This window comes from Pelmatolapia mariae, linkage group LG8, assembly GCF_036321145.2.
Source record: "Pelmatolapia mariae isolate MD_Pm_ZW linkage group LG8, Pm_UMD_F_2, whole genome shotgun sequence".
Lineage (NCBI taxonomy): Eukaryota > Metazoa > Chordata > Actinopteri > Cichliformes > Cichlidae > Pelmatolapia > Pelmatolapia mariae.
In genome coordinates, this window is record NC_086234.1 from 19,194,908 (window position 1) to 19,215,476 (window position 20,569).

At 40.2% G+C, this 20,569-nt stretch overlaps 1 protein-coding gene across 3 annotated transcripts; it reads left to right on the forward strand.

Annotated features, from left to right (window-relative positions):
- The first annotated feature begins 1,411 nt into the window (after positions 1–1,411).
- Positions 1,412–20,347, forward strand: wdr90 (WD repeat domain 90). 3 transcript variants are annotated; one of them, XM_063481392.1, is made up of 43 exons: positions 1,412–1,668; positions 1,811–1,902; positions 2,052–2,228; positions 2,333–2,471; positions 2,818–2,988; positions 3,343–3,469; positions 3,799–3,866; positions 4,093–4,166; positions 4,864–5,064; positions 5,226–5,288; positions 5,388–5,456; positions 5,547–5,657; positions 5,752–5,897; positions 6,000–6,057; positions 6,292–6,410; positions 6,959–7,120; positions 7,223–7,353; positions 7,496–7,612; positions 8,135–8,370; positions 8,467–8,603; positions 8,684–8,814; positions 9,326–9,456; positions 9,559–9,720; positions 10,147–10,275; positions 10,701–10,834; positions 10,917–10,957; positions 11,081–11,197; positions 11,438–11,608; positions 11,726–11,808; positions 11,881–11,983; positions 12,232–12,353; positions 13,145–13,298; positions 13,445–13,635; positions 13,891–14,059; positions 14,219–14,342; positions 15,433–15,604; positions 16,610–16,732; positions 16,926–17,094; positions 17,324–17,454; positions 18,187–18,330; positions 19,014–19,130; positions 19,274–19,358; positions 19,503–20,347. In XM_063481392.1, the coding sequence occupies exons 1-43, from the start codon at positions 1,656–1,658 to the stop codon at positions 19,658–19,660; spliced, it is 5,472 nt and encodes a 1,823-aa protein (XP_063337462.1). In that variant the 5' UTR covers positions 1,412–1,655; the 3' UTR covers positions 19,661–20,347. The 3 variants fall into 3 exon arrangements, with proteins under 3 accessions (XP_063337462.1, XP_063337463.1, XP_063337464.1); XM_063481393.1 differs by having other exon boundaries at positions 11,438–11,575; XM_063481394.1 differs by having other exon boundaries at positions 11,438–11,515.
- The last annotated feature ends 222 nt before the right edge of the window (positions 20,348–20,569 follow it).

The window sequence follows — 20,569 nt, forward strand, 5'->3', positions numbered from 1 at the left end:
TGAACTGGTACTTATATAACACTTTTCCACTGAACAGTAATTATTATAAGCTTCATTCACCCACTCACTGGCACATTCATACAGCACGTTCTAAATATCACATACACACATTACATTACATTACATTACACTTGGATGGCTGCATCAGGAGCAATGTGGTGTTCGGTATTTTGCCCAAGGACACTTTGTGCACTCGAGGAGCCAGCGATTGAACCACCTACTGTAGGATAATCCACTAAACCTCCTGAGTCCCAGCTGGACACTACTTAGTGTAGTTTGAATGTTTAAAACTGTGAATATGAGGATGCACTTTGTAAAAACAGGTGACAGCGACGAGTTAAAACATGAGATAGTACATGAGAAATGAGCGTAATAAGCAGAATAAGGATTGAATGAGTATTTGTTTTTATTGACTCTTTTAATGTGTGAATAAAGCAGCTCTACTAAAAAGTTTATACATCAGCCAAGCAAATAGATTTATGGGTTGATGTGACCTTTCTTCTTCTTTTGGTTGCTTTAGTTGTCGCCACAGCAGATCATCAGCCTTCATCTCACCCTGTCCTTACCATCCTCCTCTGTCACACCAACCTTCTGCATGTCCTCCTTCACTCCATCTATAAGCCTTGTCTGTGGTCTTCATCTTCATCTCCATCTTCAGCATCCTTTGTGCATGTCCAGACCATCTCAGCCTTGCCTCTCTAATTTTGTCTCATGCCTTTTTGGAAGTACCACCATCTTCAAATCATATATCATAGCTCTCACTCAGGTCTCATTACCATCTTGCAAATCTTCCCTTTCACTCTTTACACGTGTGACACTCATCTCCACCTGCTTTTCCCTGCCTGCACTCTCTTCATCACCTCTCTACTTCACTTCTTCACGTTTGCTTTGGATGGCTGACCCCAGGTATTTATACAAAAATATGACCAATGAGTAAAATAAACTGTCAAGTAAAAACAAGAACAGTTCGATCAAGTCAAGTCACAAACTAGATCGCAAACCTAAAAGAAAAAGCAGTTCTATACGAAAACTCGATGTAGAGTCGTCTTTGCAAGATGTCCTGTGATATAATTTGCTTTTTTCATTATTAATTTTCTTCTATAAACGTTATCGCCCAGGAGTACAGGGATTGAAAAACCCAGCTTTGCTTTATGGGAAGAAGGCAAATGTGCTAAATTTGTTGCAGTAATTGTTAAAAAATTAATGCGATCGATAGATATCAAAAAGACTCATAGAGCATGCAGTATCTTTACTTTGGATATAGATTGTGCATTGCTGGACATAACTCTGTACCGAAAGGGGGATCACATGTGCATACTGCCATGTGAAACCGAGGGAAGAAGAAGAAGGAAGCAACCCGCTTGCATGCGTCATGACGTCATGGCCGTCGTGCTGTCGTTGGCAACGGCGGAGGCTGGAGCGGGAAGCAAATAACAGCTTTGATATGTACAGTTGAACGAGCTGCTGTTTACACGGTACCGGGAAAACTGGAAAACCCCGCATCTTATGATGTGAACAATAAAAGGTTATGTTTTGCTTTGAGCTCCGGAGAAGGCAGAAGGAACTTTCCCGGTTATTTAGTTAACTGTCTGCTTGCTAGCTAACTTCCAGACTGGGATATCAACAGGTGGATTTTCTGTTTGCTGCATTTATCAATGGCCTACAAAGGTAAAGTGCACTTTAAAGGTTTGAATGAAATCCATATAAAATACAACAACAAAGACCGAGAGACTGAAACCGTGATTTTAAACGAGAGTTAAACGTTGTTAATAACTAGTTAAACCTAACTCCAGCTTTTCTAATTGTGCAGATTGGCAGCATCCCTACGTTAACATATTCAAATATGTCCGAGTTGAAGAGTGGAAGAGGTCGGCAAAAGAGGGGGATGTGTCAGCATACACGGTAACTTTGTACGCACTACACTGCCTGAATTACCCTTATGAAATCAGTAGAGACTAGTTTGTCTCCTCACACAGGTTGAGAATTAGTTTTTCTAAAGATCAATAGAATTGTAATTGTTGAAATGTTTTGCCCAACATTGCGTCTCTCAGGATAAGACACTGAAGTGTCCGGTGTTCAGGATCAGGGGACCTGTTCCTGCCAACAGCTACATCCTGCTTCCCAAAAACAGCAGCCAGTCCCTGGGGCTGACAGGACGCTTCTTCTACCTCCTCTTCAGGCCGACCCCCGGCAAATACTTTGTGGTCCACCTGGATGTCGCTGCAGGGGTATCATCCCTTATTTGGCTGCATGATCCATTATTCATATCATTCATTTTTGCTCAGAGAAATCAAGACTGCTTTCCCTCTTTCTTACATTCTGTGTTTTATAGGAGGGCCAGGTAGTCCGTATCTCCTTTTCCAACATGTTCAAAGAGTTCAAGTCCACAGCTACATGGCTTCAGTTTCCTTTCCTGTGTGGAGCTGCAAAGGATTCAGTTTATGAAAACACAGCTAAATCTGCAAGACGGGGTAAAAACTATGCACACCCATGGTGCCTGGTATACTTAATCCATTTCCAGTATGTGCACAGATTGTATAAGAAGGATCTAAAAAGTTAAGCAAATGCAGAAATGCCTAAAATCAGCATTATTTCTAAGGGCTGACTTAGAGGGGTGTCAGTTTGGTTGCATAAAGAAGCCCCATCTCTGCTTTTGTATCAAAGTCTATGAGAAAACAACCCTACTGCTTACTTGAGCTATGCCCTCAGACGCTTTTTTAATGAGCTTGTGGACTCTTAGAAATCCTATAAAAGTATTCATATTTAATACAGAGGGACTGTTACTTTGTAAAAATCACACATTTTTATTTGATATAGGTTTGGTGGGTCCAGCTCCTACATCAGTGCGCTGGACGTGTCTGATGCTGGACCTGCAGCTCACGCTTTCTGACTACATCAGCCGCTCCTACAGTCACCTGAAGAACATCAAGTTATGTGCCAACATGACAGTGAAAAACATGTTTACCAGTGACTTACTGCTAGACCCAGGTGAGGGCAAAGACTTTCAAACAATGGACGTCTTATTGTGTATGTGTATACTTTATATGTGCAGTTAGTTTCTGTATTAGAGAGTTGTTGGTTGTTTTTCGTTTAAAATGGCTAACGAGCAAAAGGCTAAAATGTACCTATATATTTTTTTTAATTGTTATAATTAAAGGCCAGATCAAGTTATGAAAAAGAAAGCTGGACAGTGTTTTTCTGTGTTTCTGAACAGAAAAATGCAAAACCAGTCAATTCAACAAGCAAAGATGATGAAATACAGCTGCACATAGACACACATGTTGAAGCTTTTAAAATCTTTAACCCAATCATTGCACATTCATTGTTATTATCTTTTAACAGGAGTTTCCTTCAGTCAAGCTAAGTTAATGGGTCTGACCTCGTCTCAGGGAACAGGTGCCATACCCAGAGAGATGTCATTTCCTGTGCCCAAGGGAGGCTCCTGGCATGACCTGTATGATTACATCAGGTACAGCTATAGATATTCAGTTTAAGACAAAGTCCAGAAAAAACACTTTTCTTGATACAAAAACTGAAATTTTGGTGCACAGTGCTAAAGATTAGTCTCATAGCCAAGCTGAATATTTGTAATCCATATCAACAACTTCTTTGTTTGCAAAGTCATTTAGGCTCTCAATATGTGGACATGTACTTGAATACTGTCTTAAGGGTGGATTTTTCCTTTTGCTATGATTTCAGAAGTATTTACAGCCTATCTGCAGCCTAAATTATTATTGATTTAATACAGATGGTTATCTGCCTTTACCACTGCTACAAAGTCTTTTCCTAACCCAACAGGTTTCCCTCTGAAGGAACAAAGTTACCATTTGACTCCATTCAGAAAGGCAACCCACAGTCAGAGCGTCGTAAGTAATGAAAAGGACACTCGCCTCACCTCAAAACACAATTATGCTTAAATCAGTTCTTTCTTTCTGGTGTTAAATTAAGTCTTAACTCAAAGAAAATGAAACTACTGGCTCAATATTACATGCCTGATTCATGGAATCTGAGGAGTTTTTGGTCATCAAGGTAATAATATCAGTAGTAATGTATTGTAGATGACTGGTTTCCATTTTCCATTGTATTCTTCAGGGTCTACTCCCAGCCTCAGCAAACCAGTTCAAGATCGTGTGTCCCTCATCCACCAGCTCACCAACCCAAAATTAGTAAGACTGATAATATTTAGCACGTTTTTCCTTCCATGGTGACTAGTAATCGTAATAGTAATAGTGACTAGTAATCGTGCTTTTTATTTGTTTTTGTTTTTAATGTCTCTGTAAAGCACTTTGAATCACCTTGTTGTTGAATTGTGCTATATAAATAAACTTGCCTTGCCTTGCCTAGTACAGATACTTTTACCTGGATAAATAAAGGAAATATGTATCTTTGAGATTAAGAATCCTTTTTTAAAGAGAGACCAGGCCAAGAGGGCGGCATAAATTACAATAAATATTACATTTAACACGTGAAGGAAAAAAATACAGCTGACAGTCAGTACGGGCAAACATCTGAATCATGTGCAGTAACAGTGCAACATCACAACCAGTCACTCTGACCAAATGAACTGTTTTCTCACCCCTTTAAAACAGATTTAAACACCTGTATTGTAACCAGATGTAACCAGACCACTTTTAAAAGCCCCTTTTTCCTTATTTCTCACTTCAGACGGTCATTAGTAAAAATACTGTGAGAGCATTTGCTGTACTGGTTGTCATTTTTACACATATAGACACACAAGTAAGAAGAAATTAGTCCAAGCAGAGAGCTTTCAATTGGACCAGTTTTCACTCCAAGTATATAATTAGGTGGCTTATGATTTGTGTTTTAGTATACATTTTTTTATATATGTTATTTTCTTCTTAGCTATCAAGAAATAACACCCCTGTGGTGGCCAGCATACCTGAGCTGGGTGTAGTCTCCACTCACCAGAATGACCTGTTGGGATCCTCCGGTTCACACAAATTCGCGTCCAGGCCGCCTTCTGAGCCTGATGATGGTGGAGTTCATGTGTATGTGCACGCTGATGAAGGCCTGAGCAAACACGGGGAAGAAAGTGAAGAAGAGGTGATGCTTCAGTCCTCCTGTTAAAATAAATGTGCAAGCTTAAGATGCCCTGTTATATAGCACATTCCATTCTTTGTACTTTTTTCTGTATTTGGCCTTCGGTGCTCTTTGTACAGTTGTGTGTGAGCTTGAGAAAACATGTCGACCTTGTTATGTTCCAGTTTGTGTGCACTCCTGTTTCTCAGCCCGTGGGTCTGTCACTGTCCAGAGAAGCCAAACAGCAGGTAAAAGGGTGAAGATGAAAACGAAAACAGCCGCCAGGATGTGGTTTGTTTCTAAAATCTTAGCATTTGTTTTTGTTTTTTACCTGCTCTTTCTTTTAGAAGCTGCTGCCAGATCCGATTCTCAGGCTCAATCGAATCATCGGCTTTGGAGGAGCTACTTTTAAATGTGTATGGTCCTCTGGAATTAAACCCCTAAATAAAACACATAACCATCAATCCTGAAAAAAATATTAATAGCTGCACTTCATTGCACCGTAGGCCCTGTGGTCCAAATCAGGCGATGAAGTGGTGTATCCGTGCCATGCAATTATCATCTCTATGAAGATATCCTCTAACCAGCAGAGATTCTTCATCGGCCACACCGATAAAGTAAATGTGATCCGGTGTGCTGCTCCAACTCAGCAATGTGAAACATCCAAAATAAGATACTTAAAATTCAGTATTACACTTGGTGTCTTTGTAGGTGTCTGCGCTGGCTTTTAATGGCAACACAACCCTCCTGGCCTCAGCGCAAACTGGCAACAACAGTGTAGTTCGGGTGTGGAACTATCACAAAGCAAACTGTGTGGCCATGTTCAGGACTCATGCACATTCATTATCCTGTCTTAGGTAACAGACTGCAATCACACAGAACAATAACGTGTACGTTTGTTAAAAACCTTGTTTTGCTAAATTAGAGTTTTCTTCTATTCATCTCTTCCTATTTTGAAGCTTCTCCTACGGCGGTGGCATTCTCTGTGGAGTTGGTAAAGATAAGCACAATAAAACAGTGAGTTCCATTAATTCAAATCTTATGAAAATCCAAGGCCTTATATGAAAAGAATTATCTCTAGATGTAGAGTCACAGAGGTCGTTAGATCAAGATAAAACAATTCTAAGAAGCTTTTGATATTATTAACCCAAACTGACCCACTTTATTTTTATCAGGCTATAAATGGCTCTTCTTGTTGGAGTCTGATTCTGCAAAGCTGTCGGGTGATTGCTCCTGTGTGTTGTTTTACAGATGGTGGTGGTGTGGAACACACTGAATGTTAGCAAAGGTGGAGAGGTGTCCATCTTGGCCAAAACGCACACAGATGTGGACATTCACACCATGAAGGTCGCCTTCTTTGACGATACAAGGTACCCTCCGTACTGCATATGTGTGTTTTACCATTTGTACTTGTGTAAATGTTAAATCACACATTCTACCATACTGTATGGCATCATGCTATTAGTCTGCAACGAATGGATTGGCACTCTCTCAGCTGTTGGAAGCTTTGAGGACACTGCCCTCTGAAGGTTGATCAGTTTGATCTCTAGAGCTGACATCATGTGGATCTTGTGAAGCTCTTCATAAGCTGCAAACAGGTGAAGGTTTATCAGATTTAAATGCAGGCGTGCAAAGATTGTGAGGAAGAGCCAAAGAATGAAGACTTCATTGTGGAGTGAGATATTCTGCAAGGACAGTTTCAACCAAACAGAAAGTACACCCTCTGTCAGTGCTAAGGTTTTTCATATCGACTCATCATTTATAACAATTCAACCTCAGATGACCAACAGTACACTCTGCCATTAATTATTTATTAAAAACAAATAAAAATGCAGAAGCAATGTGTGAAAAATTAAGTGTATCGCAGTGTAGTCGAGAATGGAGACAATGGGATAATCTGCAAGTGTGCTGCTTTTAGGATGGTGTCATGTGGTCGGGGAAATATTCGTCTGTGGCGAGTGCGGAATGGCACACTGCGTTCCTGTCCAGTCAACCTGGATGAATACCAAACACTGGATTTCACAGATGTGGCCTTTGAGGAGGGAAACTCTGACGAGCAGCATCTTGATGATCGAACACTGTGAGCGAACAAATCAGCACGCAGCACTTCTTAACTTCAGGAAAAGTGTGAAACTAATCTGACTCCACTGAACATGTTTGCTCTGTAACTTCTTCACCATAGATACGCCAGCACTCGGAGTGGGCATATCTTTGAAATAGACTACAGCACCGTTGTTATTAAAAACGTGAGGAGGCTGTTACCTGCACTGACGCAACATGCTGACCGCAGAGAGAAATGGACTTTTAATACAGGTGGGTTGTTAGAATTTACAGTCGTGTTTCTCTTCAGGTGATATTATCTAAACTTAACTTATGTCTTCAATTTAACATTTGATAATTTACATGATTAAATAAGTCAAACGACCATAATGTGACTGTGTTCGTCCCATCCCAGGTCCAGGCATTGCCATCAACAGCATCAGTGTGTCCTCATCATTCTGCGCCACAGGCTCTGAAGATGGCTTCCTGCGGCTCTGGCCCTTTGATTTTTCTACAGTCTTCCTGGAAGCTGGTAGGCACAGTCATGAGATGGCCTAACATTCACCTGTAGCTAACAGTTACCAGAGACAGCGATTTAATCTTTAGGTGATGAATATTTAGAGCTTGTATGGGTAAGATTTATTTTTGTTTTTGTTTCTCAGGCCTTTCTGACTTAACTAATGTTATAGACACACATTAGATAACTATATTAAAACATTCTCACTACTTTTATGACATTGTAGATGGATGGATGAGGTTAAGCTAAGCTGTAAGTGTACTCTCTGTTTCAGTGCTGTTTAACTTAAGAGTATGCGCAGTATTTGCCTGATATGAGAAATCTGTGAACCCGATACACTCAGTTTCCATCTTCAGGAGTTTTGGTGTATGAGCGGATTTGAAGTTGTGGACCCAGGCAGCCACAGCTCACCTCTACAGGCTCTCCATCAAGGAGTACAGCAGCTACGGCATTTTCTGCTGTTAGTGTGGCTAACTGTTGGTGATCCTGGGCTGTTTAAAAATAGCCGGCTATGTACATTATTTGTATTTTTTCCAGAGCACGAGGGACCTGTGAGCATGGCGCTAATCTCATTTGACAGCCTTCGCGTCCTAGCTGCCACCTCTACCGGTAACCTGGGCTTCCTTGATGTGAGCAGCCGTGGTTACAACACACTGATGAGGTCACATACAGACACTGTGCTCGGCTTCAGCGTCGACGGCATTCATCAGCATCTCACAACAGCCTCTTCTGATGGCACAGTGCGAATCTGGAATATGGATTCCCTCCACCAGGTCCAACTAAAAAGGAAAACGAATATACAGAAACTGTCCCCATTACCAGTAGCACATTTATTAATCAGATCAATGTTTCTCTTGTCTTGTGTTCAGCTGTATGATTTTGTGTCGGAAGACAGCCCCTGCTCTGTAGCCTTCCATCCGGGGGAGCAGATCTTCTCCTGTGGTTTCAGCTCTGGCATGGTCAGAGTCTTTGCAATCTCCAGTGCCAAGCTGCTGGCTGATCATAAGTACGTTTTAACTAGCCCGGAGTCGGCACCGGTGGCAGTGAAGAAGCTTTTTCAATTTATATTTATTTATTTTTACACAGGCAGCATAGAGGTGAAGTGGTGGGTCTTGCCTTTTCTCCAGACGGCGAGTTCATGTACAGCGCCGACTCACAGGGGTCTCTGGCACTTTATAACTCCTCTGAGGAAGAGCACAGTGTCATCAAAGTTGTGTGTATGTATACAAACAACCACTTTAAGTTATTCTTAGTACACCATATGTTACTCATAAGTAGAACTTTCCTGCATCAAATGTGAATAACTCACTGTGCCATAACATGTACTGTTTAATTTTAAAAGCCTATGAGATAATGCTTAAACCAGACTTTTAGTTTGGTTATTAGTTTTAGAAAAAGTGTAGTTAAACTGAACTCTTATGTCTATCTACCCTCTGCTGCAGGCTGCTGCAGAGCCACATGTTGGATTTTTCTGCCCACAAAGCTTAAAAGCTGTTATTTTTTGTCAAGTGTTTCTCTGTTTTTTTTCTCTTTGCTTTTCCTTTGGATTAGTTTTTTCTCCAACATTTGTTTATTTGTTTAAGTGCTGATTTTCATTCATTGCACTTCTACTAGGAACAACTGTGTTATGTAGATATTGTTTTTTATTTGCTTGAACATGGTCAATTACTTAGACTATTTTAAATTACAAATATAAGTTGGCTTGACACTCTATACCTTTTCGGTTAGGTAATGTGGTGGCTCGAGGCACTGAGCGTGCTCCAGACGCGCTAACAGTAAGCAGCGACAGTCGCTGCCTGGCTTTTGTCGGTCCCTCGGAGTACACTGTCACCGTTGCTGACGCACGGACTCTTGATGAGGTCAACTCTCACACTGTACAATCTGCACTTTTCGCCTTGAGCGTTAGTGTCTGGGTTCTTCTGTCTTACGCTGTCCACACTGACACATAACTTCTTCTGTAGCTGCTACATGTAGATGTGAGTATTTTGGATGTAGAGAGTCCCCGTCTGGATTCTGCCCTGAAGGTCTGCTTCCCTCCGGCCTCCACCAAACACTTGTTGGTTGCCACATCTGGTAACAAGATCCTCTGGGTTTGCACCAAGACAGGCCGCCTCCTCCGAGAGGTAACTGCCGAGCTTTGTCGTGAAATCCAAAAATTACTTGTTGAGTGGTTCCAAGACTGAGTATTTGCTTAAGACAGAAACATAGGAGATAGAAAGACTAGTCAAAAAACATAAAAACAGAGTTTTTCTATTTGAAAGGTAGCCCTGTTCACTCAGTAGTAGTAATCTTAAAGTGTAAGGATTGCAAAGAGGTATAGTTTTACCTTTTACCAGTTATTGAGATCATGCACAGTCCACAAAAACATGTTTCTAATAACAAAGAGATGCCCAGGGTTGGCGTTCTCTTAGGAGCTATATGGTGCTACAAGAAAGAAGCTTAGAAGTCTGTAAAAATGTCATAATATAGTAACTAAGATATTATTCTATAGTTTTATGAACACAGTTTATATCTGTTTGTTTCTGAGTGTTGTTTTTCTGTCCTGACAGCTGTCTAAAGTGCATAAACACCACTGCTCGTCCCTGGCTGTGAGTGACGATGGTCGATTCCTGCTGACAGCCGGACACAACGCTGTGAAAGTGTGGGATTATAACATGCAGCTTGATATTAACTCACAGGTAGTCAACAAAAGACTAACTTAGACTCTTGGTAAAACTTTACAATACAGCTCATGACAAAAGGTGTAGTTTCAATATGATTATATATGATAATGATCAGTATAATTACATGAAATTTAAATGTATTTTATTTTAAATTACAATATAATTTCTACCTATTAATGAGACACTAGAGTAAGAGACAGTTTTGTACAGGAAGCAACCAAATATTTATACTTATATAAATATTATACTATACTACATACTATAATGTAGTTATACTTGTGCAAGTATTGAGTGGTTACAGTTGTACAGTAATGTTTCACATTGCGTTATTATTGATGAGGATTGTAGAAAGTATGTCAGCTGTAGATAACAGACAGTAGTAGGAGGCTGATGTTTTAGGAGTTAATGTTGTGAAGTTAAAATGTGTTTATTTCTACCAGATGTTCATAGGCCACAGTCATCCTATTCGCCAGCTTAGCTTCACCCCTGACCAACTGGGAGTGATCTCAGTCGGGGACGCCATATTTCTTTGGGACTTCCTGGCAAATCCTGTAAACTCTTCAGCTCACAGTTGGTAATAATCACTCTGAGTCTTCTTAACAAATGTTCATAACCTATATTGGTTCATATTTATTTGTCTCTGTCTTCACTCACAGCTCGCCTTTCAAAATAAGCTACGCTTCAGCTCCGAAACCAGGTGACATATTTAGTTTGCTCCAGTTCAGTCTTGCTTTAATGATGCAAAATGCATCTCATCCTTTTGCTTTTACGAATTTGAAATAAATAGTTGGTCTTGCAATTTTATGTAACAACTTAACAGACGCTGAAGTTGATGATATACAATTTTCCAACGGTATGCCTCGAAAGACGGCGCCGCTCCCCTCCTCACCACCACCGCGACTGGACATCAGCAGCATTGACCGGGTTGGCCACCGAGGTAAATTTGTTTTTGTTTGTTTGCTTTCGCTTGTAGATCCTGTCTGTGGTGGACTGTATGATTAGCTGATCAAACTTGGAATATATGCTGATGGTTTGCTTTGAGAAACTGATAAGCCAATCTGTTTGTATATTTTTAGTTGTTAGAGTTACTGCCATTAATAGTCTTTGTCATATAATCTGTGAATTTAATACAGTCAAGTTTGCTTTTAAAGCACCAGTTTTTTTCTGTCTCACTCAGCTTTGGGGTCCTCGTCTTCTTGTGGTAACACCCCAGCAAAGACAATCGCAACTGCAACAGCACCAGAGACTGGTTCAGGTTTTTCCTCTGATCCCAGACCTGCTGTCTCCTTCCTCAAAGTGACAGACCTGATCAATGGTTCTCCCCTAAATAGCAGTTATATGGACACTTGTAAATGCAATGTTTTTGTGGTGTTTTTTTGGTATTATAAATTCTGTTGTTGTTGAACTTTTTCTGCTTTTTTGCTTGTTTGTTTTGTTTTTAAATTGGTGCCATTTTGCCTTTCAGCTGAGTTGAAACAAAAGAAGCCAGTACGTCCAGATTGTTACAAGCACTTTATCCCACGTTTCAAGACATCATCACTTGATCAGGTAAACAGAGACTGCAGCCAAAATATGCTTCTGTAGATTTGCTGTCCTGTCTTATTGTCTTCTCTCTTCTAGTCTGTTGTAGCTCCAGAAGCACAAGAAGAAGGCATAAAGCTCAAAGCAGTGATTGGCTACAATGGCAATGGGCGTGGCAACATGGTGTGGAGCCCCGACCAAGGTTAAGATGATATTCTGAAAGAAAAACATAAAGAAAAGCTGAATATATTGTGTGAAATCAGAGTTATGGTATGAACTTAAGCTTGATTAAACAAATAAAAGCAACCTAAAGCACACTGAGTACTACTATTAAAACTTAAGTAAAACTCCAACTTTGACATGAATGCACTAAACACTTTTCTACTCATACCAGCTTTTAAAACAAGCCACTGAGTATTGCTTAAACCCAGCAGTTATTTTCCATTGCAGGTTTATTTGCATACTCTTGCGGATGTGTGGTGGTCGTGGAGGATCTTCATACAGGAAGTCAGAGACACTTGCAGGGCCACAGAGAAGAGATCTCGTGCCTTGCGGTTACAAATGATGCACAGGTAGTTTTTTTTTAGTTCGAAACTCAGTACTCAAACTCTACAGGTATGATATCTGAAATATTATCTGATATGAAATGACTGGTGGAGCATCAGGTGTGGTCTGCTATGATCAAGGTACAAAATAACCACATTTTTTAGTTGTGTGCTGAAACTAAACACTCCTGGTCATTATAAAAAGACTTCTCTAGTAAAATCAAAGAGAAACGAGAGGGAAAGTGACCACAACCAAATGGTGATTGATAATTATATTTAATTAAAAATGAATGCACATATAAGGAACTAGAGTTGTATTATATGAAAAGTTTCTAAAAGATTACACTTTTTTGCTTTGTATCCAAGAAGGCAACTGTTGTTTGGCCTGACAAAAGCCAGAGGAACCTGGGTACCCTGCAGTCATTGAGTCGACCATGAACTTTATCAAATTATTCTAGGGTCAAATGTGGGGACAGCAGCTACAGCCTGGCTGAAATGATCCCAAGCACAGCATCAAATCTACAACAGAATGACTAAAATAGAAAGTAATCAGAGCGTCACGATAGCACGGTCAGTCCAGACCTCAACCTGACCTCAAGTAGGACCTTTGGAGAGCTGTGCACAAACAAATGCCCACAAACCTCAATCAACTGAAGCAATGTTGTAAAGTAGGTCAAAATTCCTCCACAACAATGTGAGAGTCATTTGTTTTTTTCCATAGAGTGTAATACTACCATCACTGAGAGCTATATGATGTAACTGTCAGCAATATGAATCAACTGTGTATTGCGTTGTTTGTGTCTTTATCTCTTTCTCAGACTATAGCATCGGCTGGTGGCACTAACTCCAGCAGGAGCCTTATCTCCATTTGGGACGTCCAGAGTGGAACGTGTCGTCGCAGTGTCTCCTACCACAGCGGCGCCGTCCAGTGTCTTGCGTTTTCCAGGGATGATCGTTTCTTTCTCTCTGTTGGTCAGTGTTGTATCCGATTGCAGTTGAAGTTTTCTTTTCTTTGTGTTTGTACCGTATTATACTTGATAAAGTAGCTGACAGCAATCGTCTCATCAGCTGCAAATCGTATAACTGCTACTGGCTTGTGATTATTCACCATTACACAGGAGACTTCTCTGACCCGGAAGTGGCTCTGTGGAGCAGTAGGAACTTCCAGATGCTGTCAAGTGTAAGGGTATCAGGACCAATCCACGATGCTGCTTTCAGCCCGTCAGCAGCCAGTCAAATGGCCTGCGTGGGCACCGATGGGGTATACTTCTGCTTTATCCACACACAGGGCCAGGATGCAGACCTCAAGGTTAATGACCACAAAAAAATTCACAAACAAACACAAAATGAGATTTTCTTACCTGATCAGGAGCTTTGGGCCACATAATATAGCCGTCATTAGAATTTGCTAATTTGCCAAGAAACTTTAGTCTAGCTATAGGCATATATTGGTTTAAAATGTGTTAAGCATATATTTAAATGTAAAAGAAATGCATTTAGTTTTGGAGTGGGTGAAGATTTTACTTTATTTACATGAAGATTGACTTTTTCTTTACCCATGTAGGTCCAGAGGGTGAACACACCAGCAGAGGTGGGTGATGTGGAGCTGACGGCTCTCTGCTACCACATGGATAACTTCCTGTTCACCGGCACAAACCGAGGACATGTTTGCACCTGGGATGTTAGAACGCAGTGCTGCTTAATGACCTGGGAAGCCGACGAAGGAGAAATTGGTACAAATAGGCAAAATCCCCCATGTGTTCATGATAGCATGACATTTAACCACACAGGAAAAAAAACACAACAACATCACTAGTGCAGCTTAGATAGAGATATCTTGGATATACAGCTTCTGCCACAGGAAACTGAATTGATGTGTTTTCTTGGTGTAGGTGTGCTGCTGTGTCGAGGGAACCGCCTCCTCACAGGCAGCAACACCCGCTGGCTGCGACTGTGGGAGGTAGAAGCGGTTCAGAGCTTGAAGGCTGAGGAAAAGGGCAGAGGTGTGGAAGACAGGTCTGTTGCTCAATTTTGAATGATCCCTCCTGTCTCATTATATCATCTCATTAATACAAATATACAATCCTCAGTCAGTTTACTAACGAGAATACATTGCAAAAGGTAAATAATGTTTAACTGTTTTACTGCTTTCATCCATTGCACTGTCTGGGTGTATGTTGCAGGAGCAATCACATAATCATAGCGTGTATTTACAGGCAATTCTGTATTTTGATATTTTTATATTACTGACTTGTAAATAATGGGTAGAAGAGCATAAGTCTGTGTCAGGTCGTGGTCGACTTGAACTCTAGAAAAGAAGAGAAATGGTCATCTTTGATTCCTGAAGATCTTTCATCTCTCATCCCAGAGGTCTCTTTAATTCTAGAAGAGGGGGAAAGCGTTAGAAAGAGAAGATGTTTGTCAAGTGTGTGCAAAACAACCAAGTAAAAGGTAAAAAGTTCACAGGTTATGGACAGTTTTTGCCAGTTTTCCTCCGATTCAATATTGTAAGTCAAGAGAAGAATACTGAAGGTGTGAGCACGGTAAAATAACCCATGTGGAAATGTGCAAGTAAGAGAAACTTGTAAATTAACCATGTTTAAAATTTAGTGTTCTTCAAGTTGGCTGACATTCGATTTGTTTTGCACATACTTGCCATTCTCTCAGCCAGCTTGTTGTCATCATCGGATAGAGTCTTGAAATATTTTCCACATTTGCAGAACATTTTATGACTACTTCTCCTTCACCATGGGCCAACTCGCCCCCCACCCCTTTTCACTTTAGGTCTGTTTTCTGTCCTCTGTCTTCATGAAAATAAGTTATCTGGGCGGTTGTCTTAAAATGTGCTTAATAAAGCGGTTGTCATTGGCTGTCTGTCTCTAATAGTGAGCAGTGTTATTTGTGTTATGAATAAGAACAAAAAAATGAGAAAGGATTTATGCAGATTTCTTTTTCACTTCTTGGTTCACTTATAAGCTGACCTCTTTCTGTGCATAGTGCTCTGTCGTGTTTTTTTAAACATTAAGAACCAGGTAAAGAATAAAACAGACTTGTCTCTATTTTAATGGTGGATCAGTGCTTATGAGCACCTCTGTCTGTGCTTCAGTGGGACAGCAGTAGTGTTGGAGCAAGAGATAATGCTGGATGGGGCAACAGTGAGTGCATCGTTCGATAACACAATGGACATGGGCATCGTTGGAACCACGGCAGGAACCCTCTGGTACATCAACTGGTCAGATAACAGCAACATCCGACTGGTCAGCGGCCACAAAACTAAGGTACCAGTGTGACATTTAGGAATCATTAGCTCATGACACAGAAATAATAATGTTCTTGTGGGCTGACTTGACTTGACAACCTTTTCCTTTTTCATTTAGAAAATGTTTCTTTATAATTGTATAGCTGCAGGTATAATCAATCCAACCAGCTGATTTTACCCCTCACAGATCCAGTCCATGTATGATAAGAATCTAAAGTGCTTCAAGCTCAGATGTTGAAGACTATTAATCATTTCCACTTCATTTCAAATAAATTAGCCCACCATCATCTCTTTTATACTCAGCAGAAAACCTTACTGCCACTCTGCCTCTCCTGCTAATAGATAGAGTCCATAATCCTGTTTGAACAGGGGAAAATGATAAAGTAAAGAAATAACAGGCATCAACAAAATTAACACTTAAATGATTATAAAGCATTAGAGACTTGGAGATTCTGGTAGTTCTAAGACAAAAACATAAAAATGACTCCCTGGAGTTCAGAGGAACAGAAAATATTAAATTATTAAAGGCTTTAATCATTAGTTAATTGGTTTCTTTGTGAAATTCAAAGGCTGCCTGTCATTAAGTAAGTGCAATCTGTCCGCAGCACAAAGAGTAGACTGAAAAGCCTGACATTATCAGATCAGTTTTTATTTAATACTTCTTTTTTCGCTATGATTCTTTGACATTGCTTTTGGTTATTCACGTTCAATTTACATATTGATTTGTCTGTTTATCTGCCTCACTGGTTTAATGACCTCCCACAGCTGTTCTCTTGTTTATTTTGGGGGGTATTTCTGTAAGCCTTTTTTCTGTCTTAAGAGAGATACACAGCAGGCATTAATCACAATAATAATCTGCGCCTGATACAACAGAACGGGCTGTTGTGAAAAATATGCAGAACCTGTAGGAAGAAAATTCCAGAAATGTCTTAATAAGATCTCTGAGGATGCTCTGTTTGCTTGTTGAATGTTATCTTCAGGCTAGAGAAAACACTTGCGTCTCTGTGTGTTCTCTGCTCTCCAGGTGAATGACGTAGTGTTTAGCTTTGACGAGAGCCACTTTGCTACCTGCAGCGAGGACGGCAGCGTGAGGGTGTGGTCAACCTTGAGCTATGAGCTGGTGGTGCAGTTCCAGGTGCTCAACCAGGTGAGTGAGTACACTCAAAGGGGATTTTGCCACAAGCATTGTGTTGGATACTTTCTATACCAACTTATTTTCACGCATCAAAGCAAAACTGTAATGAACACATTGATATCAATGCTAATCTCAGTAATATCACAGAATTATTGAAGCTGAAAATTAATAAGCAGCTCATGCATTTGTTTCATGTCTTCATCAGGCTTGTGACTGTGTGTGCTGGAGCCCTTTTTCCAGTGCAGACAGCACGTACGTGGCTGCGGGATACAGTGACGGGACTGTAAGGATCTTTCGGCTCGCCTCAACAGAGATGGAGATGAAGCTGCATCCCCATCACGTGGCTATCTCTGCCATCCAGTACTCAGCTAATGGTGAGAGAGGAGAGCTGAATGTAGTGTATTTACATTTTATCTGCTTTGCAGGAATAAGAGTGTGATAATATATTTCGGCTACGTCACTTTGTTCAGTGAAAATACTCACAGGAAGGACTTGCTCTTGAATCTCAAGGCTCATTTGTGCATTACTGTTCTGGCAGTAAAATTTAATGTTTCATCCAGTTTTAGCTTTGGAACTTTTTTTTGTCCCCCCCCCCCTCTACAGGTCATGTGATCCTTTCAGCCGGGAAGAATGGTCTGGTAGCAGTCAGCAGCCCGGTAAATGGAGCAACTATTCGAGTCATAAAGGACCACAAAGGAGCGATGATCACAACAATCCAGTGTGTGAATGAACAGGTCAGTTTGCTGAAGTCAGAACAACCACAAGAGATTAAAAAATATATATGAAAATGATATATAAACAACCTGCAGCTGAGGTCGTTTCGATAGAACCAGTCACAGAATCAAAACAGTGTTCTGAATCATTCCTTTTTGGATATATTCATCCTTAAGTTTAAAGTTCCTCAGAGACTTAGTCTCACATGTTGCTCGTAGACCCCACAGCACACGTTCTCACACCTGCCGCGACACTGATCTAGGTACAACGTGCAGGCAGGACACATAACCCACACACTTGCTGTTGACACATGGGCTTAACTGGACATCACATAGAGTTTGTGCTAAGTGAGGTCTGATTCATTTGGGCATGTGCATTGTCACTCCTCTGGGTAATGTCTGCAAATCCCACTGCATGTGTGAAAATGAAGCTGAAGATATAAATGTGAACTGGTAATAAACTCTATAGTCAGTATTAATCAGTGACAGAAACACTAAAATTCATCAGTGAACCCCCACTCGTTGTTTTTTTTTTCTTTCTTTCTTTCTTTTTGGTCCCAAGTGTCGAACATCGTTTCATTGCTGACACTGAAAACTCATTATGCACAATAATCCCCGCTTCTGAAATGTATTAGCTACAGAGTTAATGATCCTGTGTGAAACTATTTAAAAGCAAGCTCTAACTTTTGTGATACTTAAAACCATTTTTCTTTCATCAGTACCTTTCTCACACTTTTATCTTCTCGTCCCCAGTGTAAAAATTTTGGGCTGGAAGGAAATGACCTGTGGTTGGCCACGAGCGCTGACAGGCGTGTCAGTGTGTGGGCTGCCGACTGGATGAAGGACAAGTGCAATCTGCTAGACTGGCTGTCATTTCCTGCTCCCGCCCATTTCACGGTATGCATTAGTGAGTAGTGCGCTGTAAACAAAAGATTGCGTTGCTCTGTACAGTGGAAGGGAAAAAATATTAGAAAAAAAGTTTTAAAAAAATTAACTGCCCTCCTACTGTAATGTGCCAGATGACACAATGATGAGCTGATAATATGCTGATGATACGATGATGTATCTATATGTTAAAACCAAGAAGCAGGATTCTTCTGCCCCTCCTCCTCCTCTTAATGAGTACATTAAACACACAACCAGAGCGCTTTCCAGAGGTGACTGTAAAATATGCCTCAAGAAAACTCTTTCTCTAAATCTGTAAAACCGTGATTTTTGGATAAATATGATATATGATATTAAATAATGTCACTGAACTCATCAAGAGATTTTAGTATCTGATCTTTAATATTGGGTATGTGTTTTATGTTACATGTGTTTCTGTCTTTAATTCTGCTCACATGGCTCTGTTTGTTTGGTTTTGTTGATGAATTTAATATGCTATCAACCAGCCAACGACTGCAGATGAAAATGAGTCTGTGTGGCTACATCAGGCATATTTATATGATGAGTTTAAGTTCTCTTGTTAATTAATAAACATTTTTCATTTTGAATAAAAAGAAAAACAAAGCTCAATCGTTTTTTTTTGTTTTTTTTTACCCGTCTCCATCTAATATTTTTGCTCCTTCCATATGTTGTAGGGTGACAGCCTGCCACCCAGCATGGCTTCCTTCTGCCCAGCAGACCACAGCCTGGTGGTTTACACCGGATATGGAGTAGAGAAAGAGCTGTCTTTTTATAGCCTCATTAAAAAACAGGTATCACTGTACATTTTCTCTTTGCTTCACTGCATTAGTGCTTGGTATGATTCTTTTTTTTTATTCTTATTTTTTATGAACATATACAAAGCAAATGTTGCAGACAGACTGTGTGTGAAGCCTGTTTTTATTCTTATTTGCAGATAATCAAGAAGATTTCCTTGCCCCACTGGGCCACATGCATTAGCCTGTCTTCTAAGAGTCATCTTGTAGCTGTGGGATCACATGGTAAATGCTGAGGGGTTTTTTTCTTGTTTATTTGTTTGCTTATATTTTAAATGTGTCACATGGTTCCAGTAAAAACATTAAAGCTGCATTGGTTGGCTTCTGTCCAGTGATGAATTGTTCGCTGTGTGTCTCGTGTCTTATCAGAGCGAGTGCTGAAGCTGATCAAGTCAACAAGTGGCAGGTTTCAGAACTTCTTGCAGCACAGCGACTCACTGCAGACGTGCCAGTTCTCTCCCTCTGGGACACTTCTTTTCTCTGTGGCTTATAATGAGATCCTGCTGTGGGAAGTGCGAGGCCTCTGACCTGATCTGTGCAGGCTCATTATTTTTCACCTAGGTTTTATTTTTTTATGTAACCCTACTGTTTCTTAGATCGTTCCATCAGTTGAATATTTTTGGTAGAACTGGTGTTGTTTGTGGAAGACTTGTTGGAAGATTTGTCACATAAGTTTATCGACTGAATCATTTTTATATGTATGTTTTTGAAATATAATATTTTTTATTCAAGATTTTTAGTATGTGTCTAGTTATTTCTATATATAGAGATGTATATATTGTGAGTTTTTGTACTGAGTGTAAGAATGTGTGTTAGTGTAAATGAGTGATAAACAGCTCTTGGCATTTACTATTTTTCCATTGGTGTGAAAATAAAAGGCAAATGTAAAATTACAACATGTTTTTACTAAGGCTGTGGACCAGAATGACAGGTGGACAGGTGCCCTCCTCAGAATATTTTGTACTCATTGTCCCCGTGTTCCTTCTATAAAAGGACACACACAAGTGATATTCTGTGACAAAGACTTGAAGTCTGGCTTCCCAGTCAATGACAGCCTCACCAATTACCAATACTAGTCACCACTTCTGTCAGGGGCTTTTCATCAGTTTGGTCTGAAAAAAAGCCAATCATCTTTACACCCAAATTATTCTGTTTACAAAAATAAGATTCTAATGAATGAAAAGCAAACTCTGTAATTATAGTATTGACTGACAACAAATGGGACAAATATTAAAATATAGACCCCGATGATGTGCTGCATGTATTTATATTTGCGAGGATGAAATGTGATTAAAAATGCTAAACTGGGAGTGATGAACACAGATTGATGTGAAACCACATATCATGTTTGATATTATTTTTTTCTTGTTTGCACGTGTTGTGTATTCCCTGTGATTTCAGTGTGTAGTTGAGCAAACAAACCCTGATCCAGTGCA

What these genes read in the sequence shown, in the direction of transcription:
- wdr90 (XM_063481392.1), top strand. An exon ending in ATATGGATTCCCTCCACCAG is followed by an intron (nt 8,371 to 8,466) that starts GTCCAACTAAAA and finishes TCTTGTGTTCAG; the next exon opens with CTGTATGATTTTGTGTCGGA. An exon ending in TCCAGTGTGTGAATGAACAG is followed by an intron (nt 17,455 to 18,186) that starts GTCAGTTTGCTG and finishes TCTCGTCCCCAG; the next exon opens with TGTAAAAATTTTGGGCTGGA.